The 14,894-nt window shown below is 40.6% G+C and overlaps 1 protein-coding gene across 1 annotated transcript; it reads left to right on the forward strand.

The window, feature by feature from the left end:
- The first annotated feature begins 7,462 nt into the window (after positions 1-7,462).
- Positions 7,463-7,798, forward strand: LOC120072072 (nucleolar protein 58-like). The gene has a single exon (XM_039024493.1). The coding sequence runs from the start codon at positions 7,463-7,465 to the stop codon at positions 7,796-7,798; it is 336 nt and encodes a 111-aa protein (XP_038880421.1).
- Positions 7,799-14,894: the final 7,096 nt, after the last annotated feature.

Below are 14,894 nucleotides of genomic sequence, written 5' to 3' on the forward strand. Positions count from 1 at the left end.
TAGTCACTCAAATTGTGTAACACTTAACCCTCAGAATAATACAAATCATATTTTTATTTATCCCATTTTGCCATAAAACCACTTTCCACTAAGGGTGGTTAGAGAGAAAAAGGGAATTAATTATCAAATAATCAATAGTTATAAATAAATATGATAACCAATTTATCATATTATATTTATAACCTATAGTTTCGATATTGCATCATATAAAATATATAAACCATAGTTCTTTTTTTCTATTTTATGGCATTTAATATAAATCATATTTATATTAAATTTAACAAATATGAATCTTATTCATAGAAAATATATTTGAATCATATTCAAATATTTGTTCCTCCAATTAAACAATAATGTATCAAATACATTATATCAATTATATCATATATAATTGAATTAATTAAATTATATCATATATAACTAAATTCCCTCTTATTAATTTGAACATTTCAAATTAACCCAAAAACTGATTCTCAACTAAATTCATTGAGCTACCAAAGGGACCTTATGGACCTGTATCTTGAAGCTCCAATGATACATGAATAACTGATTAAACTTTTTAATCACATTATCCACCATCCATTAACTGTCGGGTACTCTAATAAAGACTGACAGCTGCACTCTTCGCACTACGAATACATTTTTGTGTCCATCGGATAAAACCAATCAATGGTTCGATGACCCTTCACAAACCGTTTGAAATACAACTGGGCCAAATTACCGTTTTGTCCCTATAATTACATCTAATACCTTAAGTACCACCAATCTCTCTAATGAACAATAGATCATAGTCCCACTATGACTAAACCCCTCTCGAGTGAAGAGAGGGTGTGGTGCCACATTGTTTAAGACCTGCAATTGGCCTTTAAGGGAGTAATTTATCTACTTACCCCTGCTTCGGAGAAGAAGTGAATTCCATCTTATGTAGTTGAGTTCCCAGCTCCCCAATCAGACGAATCCCCAAAATGGTAGACTTGTTGAGTCGGCGATCTGGTCACTCTCACCCATGGCAAATCAAAGGACCGTTCTTATAGGCAGGAGTTCACAACTCACTCAAGATTAAGATCATGTTACCTATAGTCATCCAAGTGAAATGAAAGTCTCAATTATGAAAGGCGTTATATAACAAGACTAAACATTTCGCGGTCCGGTCTTATACAAACTCTGTTGTATAGAATATCCTCGCTAGCATGTCTAATACATGAATGATCAGGATCAGATCATTTGTAGTACTTTACAACAATTGTAACACCTACAAAATGGGTCATACTCGTAGTGTCACCAGGATAAGGTACCCAGCCTTATCCATATACTACAGATCATTTAGGTTATCACTTAAACATGATCCACGTGTATTTCTCCACATACATATTTAAGTTACAACGATAACCTTGGATATCAGTTTATTGGTTTGTGGTTAATGCAACTAAAATATCATATATTTCATAGACAGAAATGAATAAAATATCATATATTATTAACCACAGTAATGTTTGTTCATACAAGTGTTTACAAACTATAGAACCTTACGAGATTTAGGGCATCAACCTCAAAGATCTCCCATGTGTCCTAAAGCTAGTGGGGTGTACAAGATAATCAAATTACAAGTACACAAAATAATAAACTAGGGCACAACGGCTAGTATAAGATCTCTTACTTACCCTAGTTCAGTCGTGGTCTGTTCCATAGACCCATACTCTGCAGGTGACCCTCAAACACTGTAGCCGTGAGGGCCTTCGTAAACGGATCATCAACGTTGTGCTTCGAAGCTATCTTAATGCCAATCACGTCCCCTCGATGCACAATCTCTCAGATGAGATAGATATTTCCACTTAATGTGCTTATCGTGCTTATTTTTCCTAGGCTCACAGGAATTCGCCAAAGCACCACTGTTATCACAATAAAGTGTGATGGGCTTCGACATGTCTGGAACAACTTTCAGATCAGTCAAAAATTTCCAGAGCTAAACGACCTCTTAACAGCTTCACAAGTCGCTACATACTCGGCATTCATGGTGGAGTCTGTGATGCACCCCTGCTTCGTGCTTCGCCATACTGAAGTGGATTTCTGAGAATCCCTATCATTTTGAAAATCAGAGTCAGTGTATCTTGTAAGGATCAAATCCTTAGAACCATACACAAGCATATAATCCCTCGTTCTCCATAGATACTTGAGGATGTTTTTTACGGCTGTCCAGTGATCATTTCCAGGATTAGACCTATATCTACTGACTATCCCTACTGCATAGCAGATGTCATGTCTAGTACATAATATCGAATACATTAAACTGCCCACAACAGATGCATAGGGGACTCGTCTCATTTCTTCAACCTCTTGAGTGTCTTAGGACACTGTTCCTTAAACAATGTAACTTCATGCCTGAAAGGCAATAGGCCCCTCTTGAAGTTCTACATTGAATACTTGATCAATATACGAGGCCTGAGATAGTACTAGCATTTTATTCTTTCAATCTCGAAAGATCTGAATATCAAGAACAAACTGAGCCTCTCTGATAACTTGTAGAAATACAAGTTATTTATGCCACCTTATCTAGATATTGCGGCCAAAAGTTAGTAATTATGCACCAATTGTATGAAAATTAGCCTAGTATTGCAATAATTATAAATGTTTGCGATTACACCCACTAACACCAAAAAGATGGAAGATAAGCCAAACTTTACTCTATTTTACAGGAGACCAAGTCACCGCTTGCGCTCAAGGCTCACGAGAGACTAATCAACGCATCTCTGTCACATTGCGCCTGTCAATCAACAATGAACAGACGATTACAGCAATTACGGCGCAATGCGACAGTCGATCCAAGAGCTGTGCTTCAACCGCATGAGGTAATAAAAACAAACACCACATGCGAACCTATGATCGAAAGATACAGCTGAGCAACGCAAGAGCGGAGGATTGAGACATGTGTACAACTAACGGTTGTGCAGAATTGACGGTCTGATTACATAACAAAAAGAATAATATCCCTCTATCTTCGGAATTACCATAACCATGAGTGGGGACCACAAGGCCGGAGTCAAAGATCTGCACCTATAAATACCCCATTGATTTCAGAGAAAAGATATGCTACTTGATACGGGGCTAAGTGTTGCTAGATTGTAGAGAAAAGGTTGAGCTGAGTGCTTAAGAGAAGAAATCCGGGAAGAAGACGAGATAAAGCCGAGAGGTGAATCTTAGATTCAACCTGCCATACACCCGATCGGAAGCTCTGTGCAAAGATCCCTGCTACCGATAGAGCAAGCCTGAGAGGGAAGCTCTTCCTACCATCAAATCCATCCTATCCGGCAAGCAGATCTCCATCGAATTACTGCCAAGACATTGGTACTTGTTTGTATCTATTCTATGTCTTTTTCATTGTGTATTTCATGTGTTCTTTATCTCTTCATTCACATACCATGTATCAAATGCTTAGTAGAAATATTAAATGTTTCGATAAATTCCATTTACCATTTTCTATCTATTTCCATTCACCGATCCAACTTCATGATGTCTCTTAACCCCCTGATGAGCAATATGAATCACTAAGAACTTTATCTGTATTAAAGATATAAAATATGTTTAGCTAAAGCATGCTAGACGACATCTTCACCTGTGAGAGCAGAAGTGAAGGTGTCATTCTGATCTATCGAGAGAAGGTCAGAAGAATGCGTTAACTAAAGCCAGTAGTACTTCCAGACATGGAATCAACCTTGCGTTCATTACATTAGTCTCTATTTCACCACGGACATGTGGGAGCGCGGCCGATCACTGAGAGGTGTACGCCAAGAGAAGAGCGGAACAGTATTTGTACCTTCAATCCAATTAAGAACTTGGGTTGTTTGTATTATTTGTCTCTGTTCATAAGACTTGTCGCCGCATCCCATGTATTTGCATAACTTTCACAACCAGTCTTAATCCCAGCATCTCGTACGAAGTCTATATCTTGTATCATCTAACTTAGGTTTACTGTATTTTTATGTTTTTATCGCATCTTTACTGCTTTCCTTTATTTTATTGCAATTTATATACTTATACAAACTCATTTTTTTAAAAGATTGAAAACCTTGTCGCATATATCATGAACGTACCGCAATAACCTAAACCATTTCCCATCTTCGACCTCGGATCACACCGAGAAACTTACGATGTAATTACACTTGGTTCCATTGTAAGGAAACTTGTGACAATGCATGGCATACTACATGAGCATCCATAATTAACGCATAATTAGAAGTAGTATCGCATCATTGTGAGCAATTTATGTCATCAATCCAAACGCGTTACAATTTTATGGCGCCATTGCCGGAAAATGGTTAACGGTTTATTGTTTGAGTGTGTTTTGGTATTTTGCGGGACAGATCTCATTGTACTAGCTGTTCAACGTGCAGAGCAGTCTGACGATTTATGAGTACTGGTGCTGAACCGAAATTCGTAGCTGACCTTGAGATCGAGCGAACTTTCCGCGCAAGGGTACATCAGAACAGCATTCGACGAAAGAAGACAGCTAGCATGGCGGACAATAACAATAACACGGTGCCAATGGTAAACCAAGGGGCTGTTCGACCGGCTCAGGATCCTATCTTCCTAGCGGCCGATCGCAACATCCCAATGCGTAATTATGAAACACCCAACCTGTATGATTTTTTTCTTAGAATCTCGAGGCCGACTGTGGAGGAGAATGCACGCTTTGAGATCAAGCCGGTCATATTGCAGATGATTCAAAACGTCGGGTAGTTTGGGGGTCTGAAAGGTGAAGACCTACATGCCCACCTTATCAGTTTTGTCGAGATGTGCGGCAATTTCTCCCTACTTGGCGTCACCCCAGAAAATATAAGATTATATCTGTTAACTTACACCTTGAGGGACGAGGCTAAGAGGTGGGTTGAGCGATTCATGAAGAAGTTCTTCCCACCTGCTGTCAACACAAGAAAATGAAAGGATGAGTTGAGCTTTGAACAGAAGGAGAATGAGACCCTGAGCACCGTCTAGGTGCGATTCAGAAGATTGGTGAAAAACTGCCCGCATATCGGGATTCCCGATTGCGTCTTGATGGAAACATTCTTCAATGGCCTGAACAGAGCAACGCAGGCTGTTGCTGATGCCTCCGCGACAGGAGGTTTTATGTACAAGACATACACAGAGGCCAAAGTCATCCTCGACTACATCTCGCGGAATATGGATGACTAGATAGATGATGGATATGGAGGTCGAGGTGCCGATAGAAGGAAAACTGAAAAAACCATTGTCCTTGTAGAGACAATGACCACGTTGGCCGCCCAGATGGCCACGGTGACCTCAATTCTCCAATCAATGGCAATTAATTAAGGAAAAATTGCTCCATAATCTGCTCAACCTGCTGCGCCGGCTCAAGTGGCTGCAATCAGTTGCGTCAGCTGTGGAGGGGCTCACGGAGCTGATGGATGCCCGTTGAATTTTCAGCAAGTGTGTGTTATCCAGAACAACCTTTTCAGCAACACCTACAATCCGAGCTGGAGGAACCATCCTAACTTCGTTTGGGGTGGCAATCCCAACCTAGGGGGGCCAATGAACCATCAAGGGGGCAGTAGAGGAAATCCTCCGTTTCACCGCAATCAGGGGCAATCAAGATCGCATAACCAGTAACCATCATCATCATCTAACACCTCGGGAGGCTCGCTAGAGACGCTGCTAAAGCAATATATGGATAAAAATGATGTCGTGATGCAAGCACAAGCGTCCTCTATAAGGAATCTGGAGATCCAAGTGGGCTAGCTGGCCTCTGAGCTAAGAAGTTGAACACCTGGACCACTGCCCAGCAATTCAGAAGCCCTGGGATCTACAGGGNCCAAGTGGGCTAGCTGGCCTCTGAGCTAAGAAGTTGAACACCTGGACCACTGCCCAGCAATTCAGAAGCCCTGGGATCTACAGGGAAGGAGCAATGTCCTTAAAGACATTGAGTAGGCAAGCCTAACCGCCTGCGGAGATGTGGATTGCGATCACCAAAGACAACGTAATTTTCGGTCCATATCTCGATACTATGTTTAAAACTGCTTTATTGAATTCTTGTCTCTTTAAATTCTGAATTTTGTCTTAAATGATTCATTTAATTCAAATTTTGAATTCTATCTTAAATGCTTCATTTAATTCAAATTTTGACTTTATGAATTTATTTCTCCATTTACTTCTGTGCATTTAATTGGGTCCTGTCTGTAATTCTTTGACTTTTTGTAATTAGTGCGTGTGTTTTAAATTGTGAATGATTGAGTAATAAAGGAAAATGTATCGCCGCAAGTCTCAGCACTTGCGCTGATGAAAAATGTAAAATAAAAAGAATAAAACAATTAACAACAAGAAAGCAAGACGACAATGGACATATCCCAAACCAACTAGGAATGCCTTGCGTTCACCTAACTCAACTGTATTGAGTTGAGGGGTGTGTTGCGCTCGCATACGTCCTTTGCCCGTCCTTAGCCAAATGCACTATGTTGAGGTATCCTCCAGAAATACATTGGCTAAGGGGTGTGTTACGGGGATATATGCGCTGTTTTCCGTCCTCTGCAAAGATACAGTTGCGTTAGTGAACACAATGTGTTATGCTTTATCATGCGTCCATTCAAATAAAATATCAAAGAAAAAGTCATTTGGCAATGTGGGAAGAAGTCCAATCGATTCGTATCCCCAAGAAATTATGACTTGGCAGACGAAAGGACGCTTTATCTAAAAATCCATAAATGAGTGAGGTGGAACGACATGCCTGTTGAGCTGCTTGACGCCAGTCGCTGTGAAAATTACATGGGCTCCACCACGGCCCAACCTATAAATGCAGCCTCTCATTTTGTTGGAAATCGTTCTTTCTCCCTATAAACTCGAATTCTCATCAAACCTTTCCAAGCTCGATTCCATGGCTAACCAAACCCCAAACCAATCCACTTCACCTTCCACCCCTGACCAAGCAGCCATGCGAGAGGCAGCATTCCTGGCTACCAGTCATCGGCTTGCTGCCCAAGCCCCCACTGTATCCAAACTCACCGGAAGAACCCGGAGAAACCCTTTGGCCGTTAGGCCTCCTGTGTTCAAGAGAGAAGGAAGTACAGAGAGCATGCCTACACCTTCCGTCTCCACTAAAAGCGAAAGGAAGAGACAAGATGATACGGAGGTGTTTGGTAACATCCTCAGTACTTTGGAGCAAGAAGGTGGACTGCCCGAGGCAGGGGTTGTAAACCAACCACTACCTACGGAGGAGGAGGCGGTCGTAATGGCAAATGAAACAGTAAAGGATGGAGTAGTGGTGGTTAAAGAAGAAGAAAAGGAAAATGATGTTCTGGTCCCAAAGACTCAAGAGGCGACTTTCATCGCAGAAAATTATGAAGAGCCTCCAAGAAGAGAAGACGAGGAAATTTAGATCAAGCAAAGAGAAAAAGAAGATATCGTAGTCGAGAAGGCCAGGGAAGCAGAGCTCGCATTAGTAACCCCTGACATTGCGATGAAGGAGGTTGCAGGGGGTACACTGCCAAAAGAGGCCGAAAAGAAAGATATGAAGAAGGTAGAAGAGGCCGAGAAGGAAGATTTAAAGAAGGCAGCAGAGGCTGAGAAGGAAGAGAAGAAAAAGAAAAAGAGCAAGGGAAAGAAGGCTGGAGAGACGAAATCTTCACGACATCGCAAGGCAGGAAAGAACAAAGAGCAAAAGGATGATAACGAAGATGAAGAGGCCAAGAAGAAGAGGAAGAAGAAGGAGAAAAGATTGCGCCGACGTGAAAAGAGGCGCCTAAGAGAAGAAGAAGAAGTAAGACAGACCGCTGCGAGGAATCTCCCTTCGTAAGGGAGGATAGGGGAGAAACAGCGTAACTGATGAAACCGCCGCAACCGATAGCAACATAATTGGTTGCAACGGATGAAAGAGAAGAAACAGAGGGAACCCCCTAATGCGGCGTCGCAGGGAGAATGCGCCGTAAGGGTCCAACATCGACCCTCAAAGTTTTATTTTAGCTTTGGAAGAGGAGGAGAGAAAAAGAAAAGAAAAAAGAAAAGAAGCAAGAAAAGATGGAGAGGGGCAAGCCCATCATCACAGAGGGGAATAGAAAAAGAAGATTGGAGTTTGAGAAGATACAAAGCAACAATGAGTTTGCCAGACTCGAAGAGATCCGGATGTGCGAGGAGGAACAGCTTCTATTCTGGCATCTGAGCAGTTTGATGAGAGTTTGAGAGAGAAGAGAGAGAAGAGAAAGAAGAAGAAGAATAATAAAAGAGGAGGAAGAAGGAAGAAGATGAGAGACTGTTTTTGGAGGAAAAGAGGAGGAAGCATGAAGTTAACAAGAAGTGCTTATGTAAGAGCAAGGGCAAGGAACTCGCTGAACACGAGAAAGAAGAACAGCGCATGGAGTGGAAAAAGAGACAAAGGCAAGCAGCCCGCCTTACGCAGGCAAAAGGCATGGACATAGCAGAAAGCATCGAGCCCGCATCGGCCAAGAAGCGGTCATCAAAAAGAAAAGAAAACGATGACATATTGATCGAGATGGGCTTCTACACTGCGCCGACCCCACTACCTGACCTCATCACAAGCGTCATTGTGGAGCATGGGTGGGACACTTCTGTCAGTGCCCATCCATCATCGTGCCTCAGGTAGTGCGGAACTTTTATCGCGGGCGTCTGCACGGAAATTGGGATGTGGTGACTTTTAAGGGAGAGACAGTACACTTCAGCGCAAAGGACATCAATGAGCTATATCAGATGAAGGATAACCCTGATGCACCAGGGAACAAGATTATTGATGATTCTATAGAAGAACTGATGGAAGACGAGTTGAGGGTACTAGCGCAACCGGGCACACGATGGTCGGCCTCACTTAAAGGCATCCGCACCTTGGAGTCCAAGTCTTTGCTACCGGAGGGAAGGCTCTGGGTTTATCTGGTCAAGAAGCGGTTGATCTCAACAACGCACGACAGAACTGTATCAAGGGATCGGGTAATGGCCGTATACTATATTGCTTGTGGCATTCCTATCGACGTAGGGCAGTTGATTGTAGGGCAAATCAGAGCATTAGTGGGGCATATACGGGGGCAGTACTTCTTCCCGTGGATCGTCTCAAGTTTATGCCTACCTGTGGGTGTAGGCATTGATGAGGAGCCCATGCCAGAAGTCCATGGCCTCATCAACATCAAAATTTTGAGGATGCTCCTTAAGGATTCCCCGCATTGCCCCGAGCTGCCAGCAAAGAGACCTACGATCGATATGAATGCTCCGCATGAACCCAGACCAAAAAAAAGACAAAGAGAAGATAAGAGAAAAGAAAAGGTTCATGAGTCACCAGTGTAAGATCCAGAGCCTACAAACCTTCTTCCTTTAGTTATCCGATCTCCAAGCCCTCGGAGCCTGCCAGCGCAACCCTCTTCCGCTTTACACGAACCTTTTACAAACCTTCCTCTTGTCCGAAACTCTCCTGTTATTAACCCAGCGTCCCCACCTTCACCAACAACTTCATCACCACAACCCACCATCCCACCGCCATAAGTTGATGACCCACACGATTTGGGTGAAGGCACATCTGCCCAACCCCAAAACGATGCTAGCGAGACATCGCAGGTACAACCATCCTCCACCTCCTTGGCTGCTGAGTTAGTTGAAATGAGAACCCTCTTCTCCCAATAGCAAGAGCTCGTATCCCAATAGCATCACTTCTTTAATCAACGATTTGAGGTAGCAATGGAGCGCATTGATGAGATTCAACGCAATTTTGCGACTTCAAGGGGAGCACTCATCAATATCCAGCGCAGTGTGCATAGAATCTTCCTAAACCAAAGACAGATAGCGGAGCACAATCAATAGTATTTCAACTTTTTTATCACCTATCTGCATGGTTCGATGGTGCCTCCGCATCTGAGGTAGCACTTACTATTTGATGACGCTTCTGTTGCGCCACCTCAACATCCCCCACCGGATCCCCCTGCTTCTCAGCCTTAATGTTTACTCTTTCTTCCCATTTGAGTTTTTTTTATGCGGCCATTCATTATTTGTATTCAATTTTTTTATTATTTGTAAGTTAATCAAATTCTTTAACTCTTGTACAGGCAATAGAAAATTTTTTGTAATGTGTTCATTTGTAATATATTTGTATACTTTGTTAATAATCAATACAATAAGAGAATATATTCACTCTACTTTTTGCCTGTGCCTCATTCTTTATCTTCCTTTGTTAATTTTTGTGACATTCTTAATCTCTTATTTTTACGATCTTCATTGCGTTGCTATGATGTATTATATGTTTATACTTAGAAACATTTCCCAAACTTAGTAAATTCTGACAATCACTTAGTTAACTCTTAGTTTAGCAATACTTTACCTTTTATCTTTCAAAGTTCTGCTCAAACCTTCTTTTTGAAATTTTCTTTTAAGTGTTTGTCTAGTCTACCCAAACAACGCAATGGGGACCTTGCTCATCTTTAAATTTGGGGGTGAGGAAGGTCTGAGCAGATAATATTAAGAATATGCAGTATTTAAGAAAATGTGTCCATTTACCATTTAAAATAAATAAATAAATATTATATATATACTATATATACTATATATATATATATGTTATGCAAAAACTCCAATGTCAGCGCAAAGGAAAATTTCAAAAACTGTTTCAAACCTGATAAGAGTTTAGTTGTGAAAGGAGCCTGCTCGTAGTTGGATGTTGTATGACACCCGTTAAGAGCAAGCCCAAAACGAAGGTTGGTTTCCAAGAACAACGTAGTATAAACAAAAAGAGAAAAATAAAAAGAGTGCAAGGGACAACTCCTTTAATTATCATGAGTTAAAGTTGAAACTAGCACACAACCGTAGTTGGAATTTCACATGATACCCGTGGGGACAAGCCAAAATGAAGAGTGTAACCATGATCAACTGTCTCTAAGTGAATAAATGACGCAAATTTTGCTCACTGCATATAGATAATCAAGTTGTTTTTGATAAAGAAGAGATAAACATTCTTATTTTGAAAACTAAAAAAGTGTCTTTGAGCAGAATTTTGTGTACATAGAAGAATAAAGTAGGGCTTGCTAAGAATTAGCAAGGATAGGAAGGAAAGTGCGATGTCAAGTAATGTGCCTAAGTGTAACATTTTGAAGCAACAATCATCACAGAAATATAGGATAGGAATGGGAGCATGATTGCCTTAGTAGAAGATATGTTTGAGGACAAGCATATATCTAAATTTGGGGGTGGGTATAGCTTGTAGAAATACAAGTTATTTATGCACCTTATCTAGATATTGCGGCCAAAAGTTACTTATTATGCACCAATTGTATGAAAAATTAGCCTAGTATTGCAATAATTATAAATGTTTGCGATTACACCCATTAGTTGTGCTACAACCGCATGCGGTAATAAAAAAAAACACCGCATGCGAACCTCTATGATCGAAAGATGCAGCTGAGTAACACAAGAGCGGAGGATTGAACACATGTACAACTAACGGTTGTGCAGAATTGACAGTCTGATTGCATAACAAAAGGAATAATATCCCTCCATCTTCGAAATTACCATAACCATGAGTGTGGATCACAAGGCCGGTGTCAAAGATCTGCACCTATAAATACCCCATTGATTTCAGAGAAAAGATATGCTACTTGATACGGGGATAAGTGCTGCTAGATTGTAGAGAAAAGGCTGAGCTGAGTGCTTAAAAGAATAAATCTGGGAAGAAGATGAGATAAGGCCGAGAGGTGAATCTCAGATCCAACCTGCCATACACTCGATCGGAAGCTCTGTGCAAAGATCCTTACTACCGGTAAAGCAAGCTTGAGAGGGAAGCTATTCCTACCATCAAATCCATCCTATCCGGCAAGCAGATCTCCATCGAATCAGTGCCAAGACATTGGCACTTGTTTGTATCTATTCTATATCTTTTTCATTGTGTATTTCATGTGTTCTTTATCTCTTCATTCACACACCATGTATCAAACGCTTAGTAGAAATATTAAATGTTTCGATAAATTCCATTTACCATTTTCTATCTATTTGCATTCACCCATCCAACTTTATGATGTCTCTTAACCCCCTGATGAGCAATATTAATCACTAAGAACTTAATATGTATTAAAGATATAAAATACGTTTAGCTAAAGCATGCTAGACGACATCTTCACCTGTGAGAGCAGAAGTGAAGGTGTCATTCTGATCTATCGAGAGAAGGTCAGAAGAATGCGTTAACTAAAGCCAGTAGTACTTCCAGACATGGAAGCAACCTTGCGTTCATTACGTTAGTCTCTATTTCACCATGGACATGTGGGAGCGCGGCCGATCACTGAGAGGTGTACGCCAAGAGAAGAGCGGAACAGTATTTGTACCTTCAATCCAATTAAGAACTTGGGTTGTTTGTATTATTTGTCTCTGTTCATAAGACTTGTCGCCGCATCCCATGTATTTGCATAACTTTCACAACCAGTCTTAATCCTAGCATCTCGTACGAAGTCTATATCTTGTATCATCTAACTTAGGTTTACTGTATTTTTATGTTTTTATCGCATCTTTACTGCTTTTCTTTATTTTATTGCAATTTATATACTTATAAAAACTCATTTTTTAAAAAGATTGAAAACCTTGTTGCATATATCATGAACGTACCGCAATAACCTAAACTATTCCCCGTGTTCGACCTCGGATCACACCGAGAAACTAGCGGTGTAATTACACTTAGTTCCATCGTAAGGAAACTTGTGACAACGCATGGCATACTACATGAGCATCCATAATTAATGCATAAATAGAAGTAGAATCACATCATTGTGAGCAATTTATGTCATCAATCCAAACGCGTTACACTCTCCCAAATCTTTCATTTGGAATTGGGTTACTAGCCAGTTCTTAACTATAGTCAGTAAGTCTACGTCATTCCCAATTAGTAGGATATCATCTATATATAACATTAGGAAAACTACTGAACCGTTGATGATCTTCTTGTAGACACGCGACTCATCAACGTTCTGATCAAAGCCATAAGATTTGATCGCAGTATCAAACTTTATATTCCAAGATAGAGATGCCTGTTTCAGTCCATAAATGGACCGATTCAGCTTGCAAACCTTTTGGTCTTGACCTTGGATTATGAATCCCTCAGCCTGCACCATATAAATGGTCTCCTTAAGATTGCCATTCAGAAAAGCAGTCTTGACATCCATTTGTCATCTCATGTTCATAATACGAGGCACTGGATAGGAGGATGCAGGTAGACTTCAGCATGGCAACGGGCGAAAAAGTCTCCTCATTCACAACTCACTAAGGATTCAAGTCATGTTACTTATGGTCATCCTAGTGAAATGTAGGTCTCTATTATGAATGACGTTATATAATGAGACTAAACATTTTGTGGTCTGGTCTTATACAAACTCATTTATATAGAATATCCCCGCTCACACGCCCCGCATGAATGACCAGGATCAGATCATTTATAGCACTTTACAACAATTGTAACACCTACAAAATGGGCCATACTCGCAGTGTCACCAGGATAAGGTATCCAGTCTTATCCATCTACTACAAATCATTTAGGTTATCACTTAAACGTGATCCACCTATATATCTCTATACACATGTTTAAGCTACAGAATAACCCTGGATGTTAGTTTATTCATTTGTGGTTATTGCAACTAATTTTGAAATAAAACATCAAATATTTTATTACATAAATAAATAGTTTGTAATTACAATTACAAACTATAGGACCCTACGAGATTTAAGGAATCAACCCCAACAATCTCCAACTTGACCTAAAGCTAGTGGGGTGTACAATGTAAAAGTCAAACTATAATACAAAGTACACAAAACAATAAACGAGGGCAAAAACCGCCTAGTACAAAATCTCCCACTTGCCTTAGTCAAAACGTGTTGTCCCATAGACCCATACTCTGCAGGTGACCCTCAAACACCTTAGCCGTGAGGGTTCTGTAAACGAATCAGCAACATTGTGCTCTGAAGCTATCTGCATGACGATCACGTCTCCTCGATGCATAATCTCTCGGATGAGATTATACTTCCACTCAATGTGTTTGTCGCGCTTATGACTACTAGGCTCTCGAGAATTAGCCACAGCACCACTATTATCACAAAAAAGTGTGATGGGCTTTGACATGTCTGAAACGACTTCTAGATCCGTCAAGAATTTCTTGAGCCAAACAATTTCCTTAGCAGCTTTACAAGCCTCTACATACTCGGCCTCCATAATGGAGTTAGCAATGCACCCTTGCTTGGTTCTCCTCCAAACTACTGCTCCTTCGTTAAGAGTAAACACTGATCCTGATGTGGATTTCCTAGAATCCTTATCAGTCTAAAAATTAGAGTCTGTGTGTATCCAATAAGGATCAGATCCTTAGAACCATACATGAGCATGTAGTCCCTCATACTCCGTAGATACTTGAGGATTATTTTTAATGGCGGTCCAATGATCAAATCCCGAATTAGAATGATATCTATTGAATATCCCCACTGCATAGAAGATGTCAGGTCTCATACATAACATCGCATACATCAGGCTGCCAACAGCCGATGCATAGGGGATCCGTCTCATTTCCTCAACCTCTTTAGGTGTCTTAGGACACTGTTCCTTAGATGATATCACTCCATGCCTGAAATGTAATAAGCCTCTCTTGGAGTTCTAAATCGAATACTTGACTAGCATCTTGTCAATATACGATGCTTGAGATAGAGCTAATGTTTTGTTCTTTCGATCTCGAAATATCTGAATTTCCAGAATAAACTGAACCTCTCCCAAATCTTTCATTTGGAATTGGGTCGCTAGCCAGTTCTTAACTTCAGTCAGTAGACCTACATCATTCCCAATAAGTAGGATATCATCTACATATAACACGAAGAAAGCTACTGAACTGTTGTTGATCCTCTTGTATACACAAGACTCATCAACATTTTGATCAAAGCCATAA

This window comes from Benincasa hispida, chromosome 2, assembly GCF_009727055.1.
Source record: "Benincasa hispida cultivar B227 chromosome 2, ASM972705v1, whole genome shotgun sequence".
NCBI classification, from domain to species: Eukaryota; Viridiplantae; Streptophyta; class Magnoliopsida; order Cucurbitales; family Cucurbitaceae; genus Benincasa; species Benincasa hispida.

Excerpts from the sequence above, each read along its gene's own strand:
- LOC120072072 (XM_039024493.1), top strand. The coding sequence starts at position 7,463 with ATGAAGGAGGTTGCAGGGGGTACACTGCCAAAAGAGGCCGAAAAGAAA.